General features: G+C 37.5%; 1 protein-coding gene across 2 annotated transcripts in view; it reads left to right on the top strand.

Annotated features, from left to right (window-relative positions):
• The window catches only part of pard3bb (par-3 family cell polarity regulator beta b), a 416,763-nt gene that overhangs the window by 119,861 nt on the left and 274,228 nt on the right, over nt 1–22,674 (top strand). For both annotated transcript variants that reach the window (XM_065292869.2, XM_065292868.2), the window contains exon 6: nt 20,036–20,112. In XM_065292869.2, coding sequence (XP_065148941.1) covers nt 20,036–20,112 — 77 coding nt within the window. The remainder of the gene's footprint in view (nt 1–20,035; nt 20,113–22,674) is intronic.

Below are 22,674 nucleotides of genomic sequence, written 5' to 3'. Positions count from 1 at the left end.
ATAGTACGTGCAGAGAGCATTCAGTTAATATCATTATCTAAGTTTTGATGGTGGTGGTGCATCTTTTGCATATCATTTATTGTGCATTGCATGCTAAGTTAGTGGCATGCACCCTTATCATTATAAGGACTCAATTGCTCCAAGAAATATAGCTATAACCGTAAACACTAGGGGTGTAACGGTACGCAAAAATCACGGTTCGGTGCGAACCCCGGTTTTGAAGCCACGGTTCGGTTCATTTTCGGTACAGTAAGGGAGAAATGCAAACATTAAACTGCAGGTTGTTTATTACTATAAACTTTTTTTTTACAATTTGTTTACACTTTTTTAAACACTTTTTATTAAAATATAACATATAAAATATATATAAAATGAAAAAATAATAAATAAAAGACTACTGCAAAGTTCTTTTTTACATTATTTTATAACAGTAGGTAACTCTTTTCTTAACCTTCTCTTAAACTTTTTCTACTAAAACCTTGAACTAACAAATTCAATTCCTGAATACATTTATGAACTATTAGCCTACATTTTTGCCACCAAAAATTTTCTGTTTTGATTTATTTTGGATTGTTTAACCTCACAGTATTGAACCATCTCTGTATAAAAATAATATTACTGCTCTATGTGTAACTGCATAGCAAGCAACATGATGATATACTTATTATACACTCATTTTGAGATTGGTGAGCTGCATACATAGCCATCTTTGATCTTTTGCACGTTTCTCCTAATCTTTGCTTGTGTCGTCAATGTAAGCTGTGACTTTACTTACGAACCCCTCCGCAGCTGAGTAACAGCTGAGTAAGCCCGGGTTACAGCTCTTCTCTGTCCCGACCAGCTGATCGCATTGTGACAATGATATGATTGACGTGAGGTGCAGATGAAAAATCTGATCACGCATGCCTTATTCTCGCTGTCACAGAAAGCGCATCTCATGAATGCGTAGCAACGAAAGACGCGCATCCTCTCACGCATTTTGAAAGAACAAAGCAGCGCGTTGACACGCGTTTAACATGCGCTTTTAGATACGACACGTAAACATTTACATCAATAATCAAACGGATATACAACTAAGTAAATAAAAATCTTTCTGCGGGCCGAACTATGTTATATGTTTGACAGAAGACTTGCGCTGAACGCGGAGACTTCCGCCACTTAATATGTTTGTGCGGAAACCCACGTATTATGTTCCGCACAGGCGCACACAAAATGCATTCGGCCATTCGGTGCACGTGTGCACCGTGCCGAAAGCCCTGAACCGAAACGGTCCGGTTCGAATACACGTACCGTTACACCCCTAGTAAACACTTTGTTGACTTCAAGGCTCCACTGTTCTCCACAAGACTATTTGAAGCCCCCATTCACTGTTTCCATCCAAGGCTTGGTTTAACTAGAAAAAGTTGTGTTTGTTATATACATAATCAAACACTAAGAAATAATGTGTTTGAGGAACACTGCACTGAGAGAAAAGCACAGTATATCACATAAATGATATCACTACGATCACCAGCTGATGAGCGAAAAGACATTGACTGTGAACATAACTGCAGCACACGCTCAAAATAAACAGATTATTATCCTCTGCTGCTATGTTTTTATAGCTATCCATAGTTATATTCTTTATATTACTGTATATATCTTGGAAAGACTGAGCAGTTTGAATAAACCGCTGAACTGTAAGGACAAAACCAAGAAATTCATTCTGCTTATGTTTCATGAGGCCAGATGAGCACATCAGACGGTCATTGAAAGAACTGCGGGCTGTCGGTAGTGATGGTGAAAGATTGAGCAGGGGTCAGGAATGAGGGATTAAATGAAAGCAACTGGAAAGGGGTGAAGTCATTTTGCTTAGTAAGATGTCTTCGCACCAGGGGTCTTTGAGAGACCGTATCCCATCCTGTAGTTTTATACTCTTTTATGTGGTTTAGGCCCAGCCAAGGCTAACATGAAACCATCTGGATAAAGCACATTTTATACACCGCTGAATTACCTTCATTGTGAAAAAACCTTGTAGTGGATTACTTGTAAAAAGTAAATGTCTCCAACAAAACGTTTTTGAGAAAGCTAATAGAGTATGCAAATTAATTTAAGATTTGTTGGTTTGTTCCTCATTTGGCTCATTGTAGAAGCCAACCAATCAGATTACAATATACTGTAAATAAGCTGTGGTGTGCTGTCGTAGAATATTTCAAAGCATACAAATCCTCATTCATTTATAGATATTTTTTTCCAAGGAGTGATATGCATTTCCTGTAAAATATATGAAACATGAATCATCCACCTTTATTTCTCACATTATTATCTAAATTAACTTGAAAATTTCACTTTTCAATTTCAAACCAGAACTCTAGAGAACGGAGATAACAGATAAGATATGTAACCTTGGAAACCGTCACTTGCGAATACATTTCCACAGGTATTAGTCGCGAGAGACTGAGATTCCAGAGAGATGTATTTGTCCTGTGTGTTCCAGTCTATTTTTATGCCTTCTGAATGTTTTTGCCCCTTAAGATCCAATTAGATGCGTGGGTTTGTTTTTACCTGTGCCGGTTGTTATGTTGGTGGTCCGAGCCTGGGGGGACCTCACGCTGAAGTCCCAATGGCCAGCTATGGGTCTACAAGAGGGTCAGCTGACATCACATGTCTTTCCTTAGGGATTAGAGAGTTTTAGTTGATGTACAAATCCCTCGTTGCATGCATGAAGTCCAGTGTAATCATTGGTCAGGACTCTAATTAATGAGCTTGTTAACTCTAAGGAATAGTTGTGTACTACTGCTAATGGGTTTCTATGTTAAAGGGGTCATGTTATATATTTTTTTAAGATGTAATTTGATTTTTTAAGAGTGCTTATGTAAAGTTTTAGCTCAAAATACCCCACATATATTTATTATAGCATGTTAAAATAGCCACTTTGTAGGCCTGAGCTAAAGTGTGTTGTTTTTGGGTGTGTCCTTAAAAATGATCAGATGAAATGCAAACAATGATCACAGTGATGGTCGCAAAGAACAGGTGAGCCTCTTCCCCAGAGGATGTCATTCTTTAAGGCAAATTATAAATATACATAATAATAAATGATGCATTTATTTTGATTCTTTAATCATAACATGACTCCCATTGTTACATCTGTATCATTCTATAGTTTCGATCAGTTTTCTATTAAACTAAAGTGTGAAATAAAATATTATTAAAGATTCAGTAAGTCACCGTAAACTTTTCAACGGTAGTATACTGTTTGTTGCTATAAAATAAAACTTTGTCACTTTCATTCATCATATAGAAAAAAGTAAAAAATGAAATGATGTCATATTTGGTAAGAATGGGTTCTTGAAATGCCAGACATTGAACAAATCTGAAATTGCATGTGTGCTATGAATAAATGTATAACCTAGCTAGGCCATGGCTCCAACACTTTCCATATCCAACATATCAGCTCACTATAATATTACACAAATATTAATTTACTGTTTCCCCACCTGTATTCAGTAGGAGATTTGGTGAAGGTTCAGCTTTCTCACTCTGGTCTGGAATGCCAATAATGCCGCGTGACCGACAATGTCCAACCCTTCACATCTCGACTTTGCTTTCACTACCTTAAACTTATATGAGGAATTATGGCTGTATTAGTTTCAGGTTAATCTCAGCCGTGTAATTTAATGTGTGATGTCACTGCAGTGGTAGTCATGGAGAGCAGGTGACATTCTGACCCCAACTCCGGTTTCTATATGAGGCATGACAAATGCTTACTTGAGCGCAAACACATGCACAATGCACTGTTCACGTAGGCCATGGTCAGGGAGTCTAATTTCATAGTATGAGTAAAATATAAATTATAATATACAGTATTTATTTAAAAAAAGAAAAAGAAAATGTGCATTTGAATGTTTACTTGTAGATGCAGTTAATTAAATGCTCTGCCAGTGTGAAGCAAGTTTGCTAAAAAAAGATCTGATGTGGCTGAGCCATAGTTTATGCACAATAGATCTTAATTCAACCTTAATTGGTCTCTGTTAAAATTTCTATACTGGATAACCATTTATAACCATCCTGTAGTATATACCATTAACACCACCCAGCACTGTATCAGTTTGTGGTTCAAGGGGTTAAGGATGAGCGTGTGCGTATACATTTATTAGACAGAGTTCTTGTTCAACACCTTGTGATGTCATCCCCATGTCCTCTGTCTGATTATCACAGTCTGTGATTTTCTCAAACTCTGTCTGCGGTGTGAACTCTCACACACTCTCGGCTCTCTCATGCTGCTATAAAATGACACTCAGAAAGGATACATGATCTCAAATTAAAATGGCTCTGCGTCTAATCCAACAACCACTCATTCACAAACCCCCAATTAACATCAATTTCTCACTCTCTCTTGCTCTCTATCTCTCTTTCAGCCCATTGGGTGTAATTAAACTGGCACTTTTCAATGAAGAAGGCTTATGTACAGCTGGAGGAGAGATAGACGTGTTTGTGTTTGACAGAAAAACCTAAACAAAGAAGTTAGAATAGAAATGGCTTTGAAACATGGAAGAAGACCCCATTAATAGGGATGCTCCTCTGTTCTTTTTGATCATTACCAAGTTAACAAGCTTCAGCCACCTGGGTTAAAGGAACAGTTTACCGCAGATTAAAATAAACACCATCAGGTGGTTTCCCGGACAGAGATTAGTTCAAGCCAGGACTAGGCCTTAGTTTAATTAGGAAATAAAACTAGTTTTAACAAATATGCCTTACAAAAACCATTACTGATCTGGATTTTGAGGAAAAACTAAGGGCACTGATGTATTTAAAGATATGTCAGTGCAAGTTGTTTTCAGTTTGGACAGCTCTTATATTTATTTTAGTCTAGGACTAGTCTAATCCCTGTCTGGGAAACCACCCCTATATTTACTAACCCTCAAGCCTCTTTCAGTCGGACAGAGTTGGAGTTATACAGAGTAAAATCCTGACTTTTCCTAGCTTTTTAATGGCATTGAATAGTGGCCGTTTTTTGAAGCCCATCCATCATTAGAAAACGGAAGCTAGTTTTTATAGACCTTAAAGGCTCGATATGTAGGATTTCACCACTAGAGATTGCATTTTCAAAACAAAAAGGCAAAGCTTAATTCATTCCCCGCCAGCAATATTTTGAAAAGTTGCCCGCCAGCATTTTTTTTTCATAAAAGTTTCACAAAATGCCTTCTAGGATTTTTTTTTCTTAAAATATATGAACATATATCAAATGAACACATATAACAAATATATCAAATGAAAGAACAGACCCTCTGCTTTCAAACAAACAAACAAAACGGAAAAACTTTCATTCTATCTATATTTTTTTCTCTGCTTATAAACTCTTAAATATGAGTATTTTTCTTATTTTTTAGCAAAAAGCTGAAATAATTGCATTTTTGTGAAGGGATTTTGTTAGAGATCAAATTTAGAACGATTATCAAAACATACACAGAGTTTAAAATTAGTAAATAATGTTTTGGCTTCGGTTTTTTTATAAATTGGGTAGTCGCGATATTGCAGATTTACATAAAAATTGATCAGGAACACGGTTTTTTATGCAAATGTTCTCTCTTAATTGACGAGATAACTCCTCAATGGCAGGGAAAGAGTTAAAGAAGTTATGGAGGAAAGTGGAATGATGGGAGATGTTGTTTTCACCATCCAGCACTACAAAAATGCTCTTTTGTTTCCACCCATGGTTGGGTAAAATATGTACAAACCTAACTATTGGGTTTGAATTCCCCTATACTGGGTTGTTTCAACGCATGGTTTGGTCATACATGGGCATTTTCTAGGTTAATTTAACAACAGTTTGGTGTTTGTCCATATATTACCCAACCATGGTTTAAAGCATAATTTTTAGGACGTAAAGGTTCAGAAAGATGGAATCTGTCCGTCTGCCTGCTTGTCTGTCTGTCTGTCTGTCTTATGGTTAATAATGTAGACATAATTGACTATATTTAAATGAGCTATTGTTCCTTCTAATCGTTCTAATCTCAATAAGAAGCTTTTTATCATAAGACCCAGTGGGTATTGTCATGTTAAGTTAGTCATTGTATTCGATTAATAGGGATGTGCATAAATTTAATACAGCAATACGCTTCTGAGACATTATTCCCGATGTGACGCAAACCAAATGAACCGATATTATACGGCCATTGTGTTCATTTCATTAGGCCACACCACATGTTAAAATCTGACAGCTCCTGGATGAATAAGAGTAAGAGAAAAAAAATCCTAATTTCTACTTGAGTCCAAATAGACTATTGACAGCCACATGTGCAGTTAAGAGGACTGCGGGGTGTGTGTTGAAGGAGTCTCTTAACACTTACAGGGTGAAGGCTTTATAAGAGACAAAAGGACCATTCTAGAGATGCAACCATATGCACATGGAGGTAGCTGCCACCTTTGGATCTGTTTCAAAATGTAGTAAGCATTCTTGCTACTTACTTCCTTTTTGGGCATCAGCCATCTAATGCAACATTTAGATTTTTTTATGGGAGCTCATGTTTTAGATTTGGATTGTTGTAAATACTGTAGGCAGCTATCAGTGCTCCCCACACAAGGCGCATGACTTTGACTTAGATACTGATTTCAATAGAGTTTAAGTTTAGCATATTGCTATGGTAACAACAAGATTTTCTAATTTGCATTTATGTATTCGGCAGATGCTTTTTTCTGAAGTTTCTTGAAGTGTATTCAAGCTACTGTTCAGCTTTTATTGGCACATGCCTTCTTTGGGTATAAAACCCATGACCTTTTATGGGCTGCCTTCTGCAAAGTTTTATATATTTATTATAACAGTTACATCATTCATTTTGGTTTAAGGTCCAATGCGAATTTAAGCACCATCTACCGATCCACAGCTCACCCCTTAATTTTGAAACGCATAGAGAAGCTTTGGTAGCCGGTTTAGGGGCTACAGTAGAAATATGGCATTGGGGTAAAAAAAAACCTGACTTTTTTGCCGGGGAAAAAAAGTCCTAGGAGGGAAAAATCCTTGGGAGATATATATATCGTCGTTGGTCAGGCATCAGCTGGGCATCACGTGGAAGGACGGCCAGTAGATCAGGAGTGTGCCGACTTTCACATTTACCGGAACTGGGTCTGTTTGTCTCATTGTTCTCGGGGTTCGAGGACGAGACAAACAAAATCCTACTAGCATAGGGGCTGTTCACATGTAATGCAAGTGTCACACAGTGATGTGGTTTAAATCAGTTTAGTTCCAGACAGGCTAGCTATTGCGGCATAAGTATGTTCCCCACAGTTGAGGATTTAGCAAATTGGGGGCCCAATGCGAAGGTATCTATGGGTCCCCATCCGATCTTTAAAAGAAAATGAAACATAAGCATAGTAGATTTTTTCACTTGGTAAAACATATTTTTCTGAATTAAAGTCTCTGTGAGCAGAAGGTAGATCGACTGCACTTTGTATTGTGACATATTTCTGGGTAATACTGAATAACAGAAAGAGCGGCATGGCTTGTGATTTGATTGTATAAAGACTCACAGTTTCATCGGAAGCACACACATTGCCAGATAACATGCCTGGCCTAAGGGTAAACTACCAGTCTGTGCTTGTTTATCGGTCTGCTAGTGACTAAACTGACCTCTGTAACAAATATCTTGTCGAAAAAAACATTCTGGTTTCCTAAAGACGATTCCTAAATTCAGTTAATCAAAGTGAAATCAGAACTTTCTCAATCTGAAAGGTGCGAGACACTTGAAGCTAGCTCACTGGGTTCTGAATCAGGTTTTTCTATCTCCTTGACCTATCATTCTTCTTCATGGTCTCTCACGCGTCTCCACTTCTGTCTTCCTCCCTGGCAGACGCACCTGCTCTGCGTGTTCTTCCTCCTGGCTGCAGTCACATGCCAGCGTGTCAGTAATAAGCGAGTGTGTCTGAGAAATGACAGGGTTAGAGCTCACTAATGCACTCAGAGTTGCGCCCTTCCAGACTGCAAACCCACCAGAAAGACAGACAAAGAGAGTCCACACCACTCTATACCTGATTGAGGTAATAGGCCTGTGTAATTGCTCAGATTGTCACTTGCCCTTTCCAGCAGAAGTAAGTGGTTGGAAAAGAGAGCGAAACGGCCGTGGGGTTTGCCCTCGCCTCCCACTGAGGAGCACAGGCTGATATTTTAAACTTTAAAGAAAAATACTCTTTCCTCTCCAAAGACAAAAGAAGTGCTGAACTAACCCACTTTAAATGATCTTAAAAGCCAATTTGGTGGGTGTGAGTGATCCAGAATTTCACATGGATTCTTTTGTGGGCTTTTACAAGCCATTATTTTAAGTGATTTTGAGATGTAATTAGTTTGGACGTTTTTTGGGGGGTAATTATTGCTGTCTTATTTCAGCATTGAGGTGGTCATCTTTAACTAATGAGGGTTTAATCACAGTAAGATTTCTGGTACATTAATTCAGCCAGAAAACCAAATTTTTGCTTTCATTCTTTTAACTATCTAAAAGTATGGTGAGTAACAGTTTTAACATATAATATTGTTAGTTATTAAACAATTTAGAAATGCATCAATAATCAAATTTTGGACAATAATTATATGTTATTAACTACCAAATCATTTAGGACATTGTTATACATCTGTTTTGTGTCCTTCCTACAGACGCAATGTAATACATACACTGTTAAAAGGGAAAGTTGTATCTGCTTAGAAAAATTACTTAAAATATTTGTTTTATTAAAGGGCACCTATTATGCAAAATACACTTTTACATGGTGTTTGGACATAATGTGTGTTAGTAGTGCGTAACCAATGTGAGGTCACATTGATAAAGCCCCGCCCATTTACAGTCGTGCATTACCATAGTTTCCACCTTCAGCAAGTTTTACTCTATCTACTAAATACTATTGTCACAAACGGTATTAATCAGATCTATTTTAACTGAAAGCGCTCACTGTCTGATTTTAAGAAAATGAAGCTCATTTGATTTAAAGGTACAGACATTAAAACAGCTCCCACCCAAAATAGCAGCATTCTGGACATGCAATAATAAGAAATCTGTGGGTTATTTTGAGCTAAAACTTCACAAACGTAATAATATGCCATAATATGTGCATTTTAAGTAATTTTATAAGTTAATCCAACTTTTACTTTTAATAGTGCATAAGGATAATGTACAATCAGCATAAAAAAATCACATTCGGTTCAGTTCACATTTTTGTGTATAGCCCTTCCACATAAAGCTTTCATAAACCATTCACCTGGGAATACAGCCAATTATACAGTACATACAAATTAGTGGTTAGTATACAAAACCATACATTGACCAATAAGAATGAAGTATTCCAAAGAGCCAAATTATAATACAGTCAATACTGACAGTGGTTTGATAACGATGTGGCCTATGATATATTTATATATATTCATTTTACCAGACTGTGTGAGTGTTGTGTTGATGATGTCTGTCACATGCAGGATTATTTGTCTCTTTCTATCATTAGCGTGGACTTCCTCAGGGAAAATATCAGTGGCTGGTAATTGCTATGGGAGTATTTTTTTCATACACTGAACTCCTCTGGGTTTAATAGTCACCAACACAAGTTACTTTAAATGTATCACTTGTTGGTGCCGTTGTGTCTCTCTTCCTGTCGGGGCTTTTGGGGCTTTGTGTGTATGTGTGTGTGTTTAAAGTGTGTTTGATGGTAAATAACACTAAGTTTCCTGTGAGGTAATGGTTGTGTGTTGTTAACAGAGGTTCTCAACGTCTTTGCTTGCGGTTCACCTGCAGTGTCAATTGACCCTTCGCAAAACCCTGCCCACTCGCTATGTCCGACAAGTTATGGTATCAGCCACGGCGTTCCTGTGTCAATGTTGTGCACTCACTGGGGAAACAGCAACTAATTTCTGACATGCTAATTTCAGACAGAAAAATATTTTTATATAACCTATATATTTACATATGCTGACCATGGATGTATATTTATTTAAATAATTTATGAGAAACACAAGTGCTACTCTTTTTTTTTATGTAACAAAGTAGGGATGGGACGATTACCGGTTTCACGATTAACCATGATAAAATGTCCTGACGGTTAGTATTATCGTTTAAAATGTAATTATCATAACAACCGTGTTTGATTACCGTGATTTTGAAAACTCGCGGCAAATCCTGTCCAGCCAGAATCAGCTTGACGCAGGCGCGCGCTTGCAACATTGTTTTTTGAGAAGGCGTGGTGGAAGGCAGTAACAGATGCACTGTTTTATTGCGTTGCTTATGTGTGCATTTGATGTTCTTATTTAAGGTACTGTTCATTAAAACAGGTTCATACATCTCAGGGCTCCATGTTAATGTTCATTTTATGCAGGGGTGTCCAATACGACCAGTCGATCGCAAATGCAATGCCGGTAGATCGCACATAAGTTAATTATGTGTATGCTGCTCCACGCCTCCACAAGCTTCGGAATACAAAGCGCCAAATTAGCATTATGGTTTTAGAAAAAAGTATTTTTGCGTTGCTGCGCATTTCTTTTCAAGTGTGATTTTATAAATCTTATGCCTGCCCGCTGCAGCGAAGTCGTCTAACTTACGAAATTTGGATGCACATTCTTGCCTTCATGCAGGAGTCACATGCACGGTGTATGTACGCGCGATCGATCGATCGACCGACCGAACGAGAGAGAGAGAGAGAGATGCTTCTGATCATGTTGTTATTTTCTAGTTTAATTCATCAAAATCGCATCTCCGCTATTCCGCTATAAGCAGTACTCGGCATGTACTCAAGGATTTTTTTAACTCCTCAAAAATAATTGAGTAATGGTGACAGCCCTAAATTCAACGTAGAGATAGTCCTCCTAACACACATTTAAAGTGTTATTAAAAAATGTAACAGTGTTTTGTTTAAAAAAATGTTTTTTAGCAGGTAGGTCTTATAGGCTTTATCATTTTAAAAGTAGATTGCCAAACAAAAAAGGCTGGACACTCCTGATTTAATGTTTATGCTTAAAAAAGTGCATATACAGTCTTGTTCAAAATAATAGCAGTACAATGTGACTAACCAGAATAATCAAGGTTTTTAGTATATTTTTTATTGCTACGTGGCAAACAAGTTACCAGTAGGTTCAGTAGATTCTCAGAAAACAAACAAGACCCAGCATTCATGATATGCACGCTCTTAAGGCTGTGCAATTGGGGTATTAGTTAAAAGGGGTGTGTTCAAAAAAATAGCAGTGTGGCATTCAATCACTGAGGTCATCAATTTTGTGAAGAAACAGGTATGAATCAGGTGGCCCCTATTTAAGGATGAAGCCAACACTTGTTGAACATGCATTTGAAAGCTGAGGAAAATGGGTCGTTCAAGACATTGTTCAGAAGAACAGCGTACTTTGATTAAAAAGTTGAATATAGGGGAAAACCTATAAAGAGGTGCAAAAAATGATAGGCTGTTCAGCTAAAATGATCTCCAATGCCTTAAAATGGAGAGCAAAACCAGAGAGACGTGGAAGAAAACGGAAGACAACCATCAAAATGGATAGAAGAATAACCAGAATGGCAAAGGCTCAGCCAATGATCACCTCCAGGATGATCAAAGACAGTCTGGAGTTACCTGTAAGTACTGTGACAGTTAGAAGACGTCTGTGTGAAGCTAATCTATTTTCAAGAATCCCCCGCAAAGTCCCTCTGTTAAAAAAAAGGCATGTGCAGAAGAGGTTACAATGTGCCAAAGAACACATCAACTGGCCTAAAGAGAAATGGAGGAACATTTTGTGGACTGATGAGATTAAAATTGTTCTTTTTGGGTTCAAGGGCCACAGGCAGTTTGTGAGACGACCCCCAAACTCTGAATTCAAGCCACAGTACACAGTGAAGACAGTGAAGCATGGAGGTGCAAGCATCATGATATGGGAATGTTTCTCCTACAATGGTGTTGGGCCTATTTATTGCATACCAGGGATCATGGATCAGTTTGCATATGTTAAAATACTTGAAGAGGTCATGTTGCCCTATGCTGAATAGGACATGCCCTTGAAATGGTTGATTCAACAAGACAATGACCCAAAACATACTAGTAAACGGGCAAAGTCTTGGTTCCAAACCAAGAAAATTAATGTTATGGAGTGGCCAGCCCAATCTCCAGACCTTAATCCAATTGAGAACTTGTGGGGTGATATCAAAAATGCTGTTTCTGAAGCAAAACCAAGAAATTTGAATGAATTGTTAAAGAATCATGGAGTGGAATAACAGCTCAGAGGTGCCACAAGTTGGTTGACTCCATGCCACACAGATGTCAAGCAGTTTTAAAAAACTGTGGTCATACAACTAAATATTAGTTTAGTGATTCACAGGATTGCTAAATCCCAGAAAAAAAAATGTTTGTACAAAATAGTTTTGAGTTTGTACAGTCAAAGGTAGACACTGCTATTTTTTTTAACACACCCCTTTCAACTAATTGCCCAATTGCACAGCCTTAAGAGCGTGCATATCATGAATGCTGGGTCTTGTTTGTTTTCTGAGAATCTACTGAACCTACTGGTAACTTGTTTGCCACGTAGCAATAAAAAATATACTAAAAACCTTGATTATTCTGGTTAGTCACATTGTACTGCTATTATTTTGAACAAGACTGTAGCTGCTAATTGTATTTGTTGTTTGCTGATTTTCAAAAATAAAACTTGTTAAAAAAATTTAAGTGTGTGTATCAGTTCTTTTTGAACATTTCCATCTCAATTTAAGAAAACCATGATAATATTGATAACCGTGATAACTTTGGTCACTATTATCATGATATTAAATTTTCTAACCGTCCCATCCCTATAACAAAGTAGATTTTTGCAGCGATTTATGCTATCAAGCTCTAATAGGAGAAATACAACTGAAACATTTCCAAACAATAAATAGTATAAAAAACGTATGCCTCAAAGTATTTCAGCTACTTACCAATAACCTTTTAATTGCCATTTAAAGTAAAATTACTGAACCTAAACATAAGCCTGATAATAAATTCTCATTTTCAAGAAAACAAGTCAGACGCACTTAGAGGGTTTTGCATCTGAACTCCTCAAATAGTGTTCTGTGATATTTACTGTAAATTGTTCTTAATTGTAAGGCATTTAAGGGAACTATTGTAACTATTGTAATCCTCAATAAACATAACAAAAAATACCAATAAACAAAAAATGGCACATTTAAGTAATTTTGCAGTTTGGCTGAAATTTTCAAATTTTAGTGTTTTTTATAGAGATGCACCGATGAAATTGGTCGATTTATGCTAATGGGCCAGTCGAGCAGTCTCATAACATTCCGATTCCAAGTTGGTCTTTTTGTTGCCAGTTGCGCAAGCAAAAGAGTCACAGCGGTGATCCGTTTTCCATAAAGACAGCAACCCAAACCGCCCGTGCAGTCTGTTTGTTCCTTTTGATTCCTGCCCATATCCGCAAATGATGCGTTGATATTATTCCACATGTTTACCCACCCTTGTACAGGACTCTGCTCAAGGGTGCGTTTCCTGAACAAGGAGGTGGAGTACTAATTAATCTGTTCAGATCAATTTAATGTTAGATTATTGCTGTAAATAACGCACATTGCATCTAAAGATGCAGCTTTTGTTGTCAGGTTTTAGTTCTTTGTTGTTTAATTTCAAGATATTTCACTCATTCAAAAGTTTCCTTCTACGTCACTCATCCCAGGGTCTTAAAGCTCGTAGGGCTATGCACATGCACCGTTTTCAATAACTTCACTTTAATTCTGTTTATAAACTAAAATACATGAAATTAAATTTGTATATATTTAGATTGACAGATATAGAAAGCACTGCATGTTGCTTGCTTATTTTGTTCAAAAGCATCAAAGTCTGATAACATAATGTCAGTGAGCCTGACTGAGTTTGAGAGCACTTTATTTGGAGATCTGTTTAAATGAAAGAAATTCCTGTAATTTAATGCAGTTTGGGTGAAAGTGCAATGCTTCATAATCTTTTATGATGAAAATAAAGTTTTTCATTAAAGAAAATTGGGTTTTTGTTTGCAGCCTATATGCTGTCAATTATAGTTCTTAGAAAGAAAATTGGAATCAGCAGGTCAAACTTACGGAAAAATTGGAAATCTGAATCGGCCAAGAAAATTGCAATCGGTGCATCTCTATTTTTTTTTGGAAATGATTTTGGTATCCAAAAGTTAAACCCAGTGGTATTGCATTGAACATAAAGATTAAACTTTTCAAAGAGCCTGATAACATCATCAGCTTGAAGGAGATATGGGAGCAGATGTCTTCATTTAGTAAACAAGGGTGTGTGATGTTTTCCCAGGATAAAGCGTTGAATGCACCTATAGTACGTAAAAAACACACGCAAACTTTCATAACTCTCTCAGCATGTGGTACATATCCCATCATGTCCTTGAGAGTGTTTGCTTTCTCCTTCGGCTCTATCACGGCTCCTGAGATCTCTCTGTTCCATTACGGTTGCCCCCGACCGTGTCATTTATTAGACGAGGTCAACGTGAGGAGATCAGGCATCATGGGTGAATAAAACAACTGACATGTTCATCAGATCATCAGTCAGACGCTAGATTAATGCTTTTGTTTTTTTAATTAGCAGCAGCATCAAACCGTGACTTACGCGATGCAAACTAATCATTAAAAATGAGAGGAGAATAAATCACAGGCTCACTCTTGTTTTCATTTTTTATTTATTTTTTTAAGTGGGCATTTATGTTGCCTTGTGCGTGCCCATTAAAAAGATGTTCTTTGTCTGTATTAACAAGGGAACAAGCCATCAGTTGTCACTGTTCGGTTAATTGTTTGCTTCGCTTCATCTGTGAAGGTGGGCGTTCTGACAGGACGGCGTGTGTTACTAAATTTACATTGAAGCATTTGGTAGAGACTTTTATTCAAAGTGGCTTACAGTGGATTCAAGGTATACATTATGTTAGTTTGTGTTTTCACTGGGAATAAAACCCATGACCTTGGGGTTACTAGCACAGTGCTCTGCCAGTTGAACTACAAGAGCACCAATAATAACAATTGCAACTTTCCCGATGAATAGTTAAAGACTGAGTGCACAATGTTTGAAAAACTCTTTGGAAAAGGGAGTCGTGCGGACTACCAAAACACACTTGTAGCCAATCAGCAGTAAGGGGCGTGTCTACTAACCGACATCCTTCCCGGGGTTGCGTATATGTGGGGCGGGTCTATCAAAAATAGGTCCAGATTTTATTGGGGTAGGGCCGTGTATGTTTAGTTGATTTCAAATATCAACATTGACTTTCAAACATTGTGCACTCTGCCTTTAAAGGAATAATTCACCCAAATATCAAACTTCTCTCATACTTCACTCACCCTCATGCTCTCCCAGATGTATTATGACTTCATTTTTCAGTTAAACACCTTAGCCACACCTAGCAAGCAGCTTAAAGAGCCTAGCAATGCCTAGCAACCAGATAAAACTCGCTAAAACACAGCACACCCCATCCATTAGCCAACGGTCACTGTCGTTCGTGTCGCCAGAAGTTGCCAAGCTTCCATTAAAATGAACGAGATTGCGTCGCTGCTAGTCTGAATGCAGCTTAATGGAGCGTACACACCAAATGCGAATTCAACAATTTGCATGAGTAGATTACATACAAAGTCAATTCAAAGGACGCAAATTGTCGCGAACTCGCACGGGCCAATGCGAATGACGCGAATTGGGCAGCGCAATTGTTGCAAAAACACACACTTTTCGCCTCAAATGCGTCTTCACACAAGTTAAAATATTCAAATCCAGCGAAAAATTTGTTAAATCCTGCAAGTAATCTAGAGCGAGGAACGCAATGGTGTGTTCTAGCAACCAGATGAAACGCCCTAGTAACTTGTTAAAACACCTTAGCATCACCTTCCAACTGGCTTGTAGAGTTTAGCAACACTTACAGTACCAACTAGATGTCTCCTGCTAATACATCAGCATTACCAACGGCAACACCGCGCATCTATGTGAAACACCCTAGTACAGGGGTTCTCAAAGTTTACATTCAAAGGTCCAAATCTAAATTCTCATCATTTTCATTGGTCCGGAAAAACTTAAATCATTTGTTTATATAACAAATCAACACAAATAGTTTGGGGAAAAACATAAGTGTATTTTGCATTTAAAGTAAAAATATTTTAAACAAACACAATAAATATGCCAAAAGTATCCAGGTGCAAAATACAGAGCAACCTAATTAGAGAAAGGGCACAGTTTGTTCTCCATCAGATGCATTAACCATGGCAAAAAAAAGTGTGGTTGGTAGGCAGAGACACTGACCAAAATTAGGGGTGCGCCTATAAATTGGCTGATGATGCTTGCTTTGCTTCTCAATGAATTACGGTGAAATGCCGCTACATCCAAAAGCCAGGGGGCGCTCTTGTGCAGAAACTTAATATGCGCTGCAGCCGAAGAACCAGACACACGGAGCTCCAGGAAATGTCTTAAGGATATATTTATATTGCTGTTCTTCAAACCTTTTCAGGTATTTCATGATAATAAAGAATATGTATAAAGATTATGTTTGACGAGTGTTGCTTTTTCAAATGTATGTTTTAAACAACTCAAACCAACAGTGATTTCAGATTGATAAGGACTTACTGATCAAAAGCCGTAGTACATGAAGTAGCTGTGCATAATATCTGGGTGTGATGGCTACAGCGTCACACAGGACATTTTTTTTAAAAACTCGTTTTATTTTCTCTTAAATCTAAAAAGAAAAAAAAAACTAAACGAATGGTTAACAGGTTTAATATGCATTTGTAAGTAGCAAATGCACACATTTAATCAATCACATAGAAATTAATGCACTTGTAATATGAAGTCAACGCGGGTCCGGATCAAGTTCCCGTCGGGTCCGAATCCGGAACAGAGTCCGGACTTTGAGAACCCCTTCCCTAGTAACTAGCATGCTAATATAATGTTAAACATGCTAGCATCATGGTTGGTATATTATTGGGAGCCAACATCTTGTAGGTGATGAATTTGGGTTGGGGCTATCATTTTGTTTGAGCAAATGCAGATGCATGGAGAATTTAGGGAAACCTGTTGGAAAATTCTTGCAATTCTGTTTGCTTCACTTTTAAAGTAAAATGTTTGTTTCACACCTGCTGTGTATGGTGTGTTATTTTGCATTGTGGTAGAAAACTGAGCCATATTAGGCCTACCATATGGTATATTAAACATCAAGATCTTTTCTTCTTTCAATCCCCCCTGACCTCGTTCCTTATATCACACTTTTGGCTTTTTAAAGGACAGCTTTGGGCAGCAGGGATTTGATTGACAGGTGCTAATGGGGTCAGAGGTTACAGACAAGTACATTAGGGCTTTCTGCCCGCTCTGACCCCTGCCACGCTTTCTGTCACAGCTTGAAGGGCAGCATGATGCATTTCTCTTTTTCCATACGTCTGTGTGACTGACCCTCCCGGTGGACGGCAACCCTACCTCCCCCAGCCTTAACAACATGCTATACATTACTTCTGTGGTCACTACACACCTCACGGTTCAATTAAAACCATGTTTTTACACATACTCCGGATATACGTGGTTTGTTTTCATTTATGGCCGAATCAACTATGCTTCCCACACAACATTGGTTAAAGCTCACGTAACACACGCTGTTTCTGCATTTCTGATATTAATCTGGAGTACCTATGGAGTAGTATGACATCCTTTATATCTCTGAAGAGTCTTTAGTTTAATCAGATTTATAAAAGAAAGATTAGCTTTACCGAATCTTTCCGATAACGTACGAAAAAATGAAGAAGGAGGAGTTATAACACGGGAGGAGCGAGTACGAGTCATGCAACACTATACAACACTGTTTTAACTTATGATTCACTACATGTTCGTGTCATTTATATAATATACACGCGCCTATTTCCAACATAATACAGAAGTCTTACTTACCGCGTGTAACTCGTCATGAAAATCCACCGCATCAAACACACACACGCAAAACTCCGCTGCTAATCCGGATAATAAACTATATCCATTGTTTCCATAAGGCTGGATGTCTTCTCCTTACATCCAAAAACACACTTCTTGTTGTGCCATTGTTGACTTTTGAAATTAAACAAAGCTGAGTGGCGTGATAAGCTGTTAGCAAGCTCTAGCGTCTCCCGCTGACTGACGGCTGGGCGGGGTTTTCCGGGGGAAGTTTTCCGGCGGAAGCCCATATAAAGAAGTGATACGTATCGAAAACCCCTGAAACGTCAGTTAGAACCGTAATCGAAAAAAATTAGCCGAAACTTGTACGAACCCTGGCGAAGTGCATTCGGCACAGAAATACTCTGAAACACGCCCAACTGCATTTTTGACACTTTGCCTACATTTAGCATGAGGAAACAACTCTATAACTGTGTTAATAAGTCAGAATGCTTGAAATACCATTAAACCCCCCCTTTAAATAATGTCTTCTGTAGGAACATACCCATCTAAGTGTAGCCTAATATGTCCCATGCAATTAATTACGCCATTTTATTGGACACACGCATTAATATGCCTTGTGCAAGTCATTATCCCGCTGCAAACCACGTTTACACACACACATGCACTTCATATTTGTAATTACTGTCGTGTAATATGAATACACACTCACGTGCTGGTAAAAGCACCTAGATGACTAATGATCATTCTCAAATTCAGACACGTGATAAATTTTGTGATTTTTCTTGACAGAAATTCATCAGTTCTAGCAAATCCACTTTAATGGTCTTTTAATGCACGAATCAAAACCCACTTCTGTCAGGGGAAAATGCCTCCCTTGAGTCTCGCAACTAGCTGGCAATTGAAATAGCATTGTGTTATGTGGCTCTTTCTTGTTGGAGATTCTTGTTTTACTCGTCATTAGCTTTATGTTAAAGGTTATTTGACCATAACTTGTATTTTTCCTTTGGCCTTAGGTATTTGTTGTTTTAGAGGGCATGAACAATTGAAGAGTTCAGATGCAAAGCCCTCTAGCATCTGACATGTTTTCTTGTAAATGAGCATTTTTTGTCAGGCTCTTATGTTTAGGTTCACTATGTTTACTTTACTGGCCATGAAAAGGTAATTAGTCAATAATTGAAATTCCTTATTTTCATAAATTTTCACTTCGTTGGACAAGACAAGCATTGTAAAATAACTAAAAATGTAACTAGAAATATTACAAAAATTATGAAAGTCTGAATTCAAAATGAAGAAACTGATCCACACATTAGGGGGCGCTGTGATGCATGTGGATGCCACATCTGGGCTGTATTCAGGTCCAAGTACTCACAAGGGACACACGTTTCAATGTGATCCACAGTCTTCCATGCACTGAAAAATTGACATGGATCCTAGACTTCTTGGGTCCCTAGGCACGTTCATAAAACCCATTCAATGTCTCTGCTTAAATGTAGCTATAAACAAAATGTTAACTAAAAACATGTTGTATTATCTTATACATTTTTGCCATGTGACACTCATCAGAATACTTATTTTATTTTCCTTATTTCCACTTTTTTTTGCCGACATTTAACCAATATAGTGGTTAAATATAATTAGTTTAACCCCTATATTGTAAAATGATGTTATTTAAGAATAGGCATTAAAGTCCACCATATTTCACTAAGGTCCATTCAGTTTAAAATTTCTGGCCTTGCCACTGATTGACACATGTTTTCTAAAGACCTTAATCTGTTGGTATTTAGAAACCAAGGTCTTCTGCCAAATATATTCCTTAAGAGTGTGTTCTTAATCTTTATTTCATCTTCATGGTGCTTTTGTCTTTTCTACATGGATAGCTTTAAACCATATCCATATATCAAGATGCACGCCAGTACATCTAATCCTTAAAGAACATTTTGCCTGTGTGTTAGGTTAGTAAATCACAATTTTACTAACCTGACACATTTTTATTGTTGTAAAATTATCAGATTGATATTTGGTATACTGTATGTTGACAATGTCTGATATTTGGGTTCCTTTTGTTCGATAAACTTTTTTTGGCAGTGTGCTGGGTTATCTGATGTAAAATCTGGGTCAGTAAGAATATTTTGTTGTGATATCTACAGCGGTTTCTTACTCTTCTTTACATTTATTCTGTTTATAGGGAATGCACATTCAAACTGACATGGGCTATTCTGGCGAGGTGTCCGACTGCAACAACTCTGACCATTTTAATCTCAGGTAAGCAGTCTGTGTCACATTTGTGGATTTTGCTTTCAATGCTGTAATTTTTTAAAGGAATAGTTCACATACAAATAAAAATTAGCCAATAATTTACTCACCTTAATATGCCATGCTACATGTTATATAACTTCCTTTCTTCAGCCAAACACATTAACAGTTATATTAAATATTTCCTTCCTAGCCTTGTAATTGAACTAGAGAGCAGCTGTATGTTTAAAGCCCATCCATGTTTAGATAAGATATCCATATTACTTCAGTGAGTTTAATAAAGCAATAAGCCCCGCAGAACCAGCGATTTACATTGCATTTTACAATGGGACCCCCTTCCTCTTAACAAGCTTTGTGTCGTGCCTAAAAACACCCCTTAGCTGTTATAAAATGCACTGTAAAACCACTGCTTCGCGGGGCTTATTGCTTTTATAAAACTGTTACTTTATATGCATAGCAGGGTTTCATAAAAAAGCCAGCAAATAAGTAAAAGAAAAAAAATATTTTAGTACAAATATTATTCTTCTGCCAAACAAAGAAGTTCCTCAGAATCAAGTGTGGCTGCAACAGCGCGTGGTTCTCAAGCAACAAAGACCCAGCAAAGAAACAATGAAAATATAATTAAAGACTGTGGTGTTTATTTTAATAAATTAACATTCATCTAATCTAAACATTAACATTTATATCATGCAACTGTAGAAGTGAGGATCAAATATGTTTGGAAACTCTTTCCCTGCCAGCGTTTAAAAAAAAATGCCAGCCAGGGCCAGCATTTTTTATGATTTTCACAAAGTTTAATGCATTCCAGAAAATTTAGAATTAATAATTGACAAGATAACTTAACAATATTTATTGGCATGTATATGGATATCGTGATTAATTGTGCAATAGGCTTTATGCCCAGCTGCACTACCTCCTGAACTTCAGCCAGCTCCTTGTTTCCTGTCTGCCATCATTGGACAAACTGATTAATCCAGGTGTGTCTGAGTATTGTTGTTGTGACTACTGAGGTCAGGCACACCTGGATTTATCAGTTTGTTTGTGACTATTGAGGTCAGGCACACCTGGATTAATCAGTTTGTCCAATAATGGCAGACAGGAAACAAGGAGCTGGCTGAAGTTCCAGAGTAGTGCAGCTGGGCATAAAGCCTATTGGTGACAAATAAAAAATATGATTAAAGACTGTGGTGTTTATTTTCATAAATCAGTAAACGGCAACAGCGGTGCAGTGATATAATGCGGTATATAATGCGGTCTGAATTGTGGGGTTACCCGGGTATTTTATCACAGCTTAGAGTGTGTTTCGACCATTCAGAACGAAGTACCAAACTGCCCATTTTATAATATATGATTGATCAGTCACATTTAGATGTAAACAAAACTGTAAGTTGTGTATGATCTAAAATGGCAGCACGCGGCATACTCCTCATTGGTTTTGCAAGTCTTGTGACACACAGGAACTAGGATTCCTCACACAGATTCGTTTTTCTGATGATGTGTTCCTGCAGCTCAGTTGTAGAGCATTACATTAGCAGCTCAAAAGGATACAGATAAAATGTATGGCTTGAGTTGCTTTGGATAAAAGCATCTGCCAAATGCATAGATGTAGAATGTAAATGATGGATGGGCTTCCAACACGCAGCCACTATTCAGTGCCATTACAAGGCTAGGACAAGCCAGGATCTTATTTAATATAAATACTATAAATGTGACCCTGGACCACAAACTTTTTATTGAGACATATGCATCAAAGTTAAATAAATAAGCTTTCCATTATTGTATGGTTTGCATGGATAGGATATTCGCTGAAATGCAACGATTTGGAATTTTGAAATCTGGAATCTGCAAAAAAAAATCTAAATATTGAGAAAATTGCCTTTAAAGTTGTCCAAATGAAGTCCTTAGCAACTGCTTCACAAAAATCAAGTTTTGATATATGTATGGTAGGACATTTTCAGAACACCCTAATAGAACATGATCTTTACTTGATATCCTAATGATTTTTGACAGAAAAATCTATAATTTTGACTCATACAATGTATTGTTAAATATTGCTACAGTATGTGGTCCATATAAGATGATATATACTGTATGTCATATATCAGGTCATATTTCCTATTATCTAACATCCCAATTTTCCTTGTCCTCATTGAGAAGATCAAGGCTTTGTAGCATCTGCATATAAAATGATTATTCATTAAGCAGTTTGGGAAAGCAGAGGGGAAGACACAAACAAACACATGCATTAATCAAGGCAAGAGCTGACTAATGAGCCAATCTGGGATTAGAGAGTCTCTCCTCAGCCTTCTCTGAATCCCAGAGCGCAGCTGAACGTTAGAGAGCGGGTACACACCCACCCACCCGGCCTTCAATAAAACTCATCTATACTTTTGATACACTCTCTGCTCCCATAGACCAGAAACACACACACACTTCTTCAGATTGCATCACCGTAGTGTGCATTGCATTGCGGGGTGCACAAAGGTCTTCAAGCTATTTACGAAACCAAATGTATTTTATTATCTGTATATATTTATTTTTACATTTGTCCCCCGAGTGGATCATATCAAC

This window comes from Paramisgurnus dabryanus, chromosome 15 (genome assembly GCF_030506205.2).
Source record: "Paramisgurnus dabryanus chromosome 15, PD_genome_1.1, whole genome shotgun sequence".
NCBI classification, from domain to species: Eukaryota; Metazoa; Chordata; class Actinopteri; order Cypriniformes; family Cobitidae; genus Paramisgurnus; species Paramisgurnus dabryanus.
The sequence above is the reverse complement of the archived record's forward strand: the minus strand, read 5'-3'. Positions and strand labels throughout refer to the sequence as shown.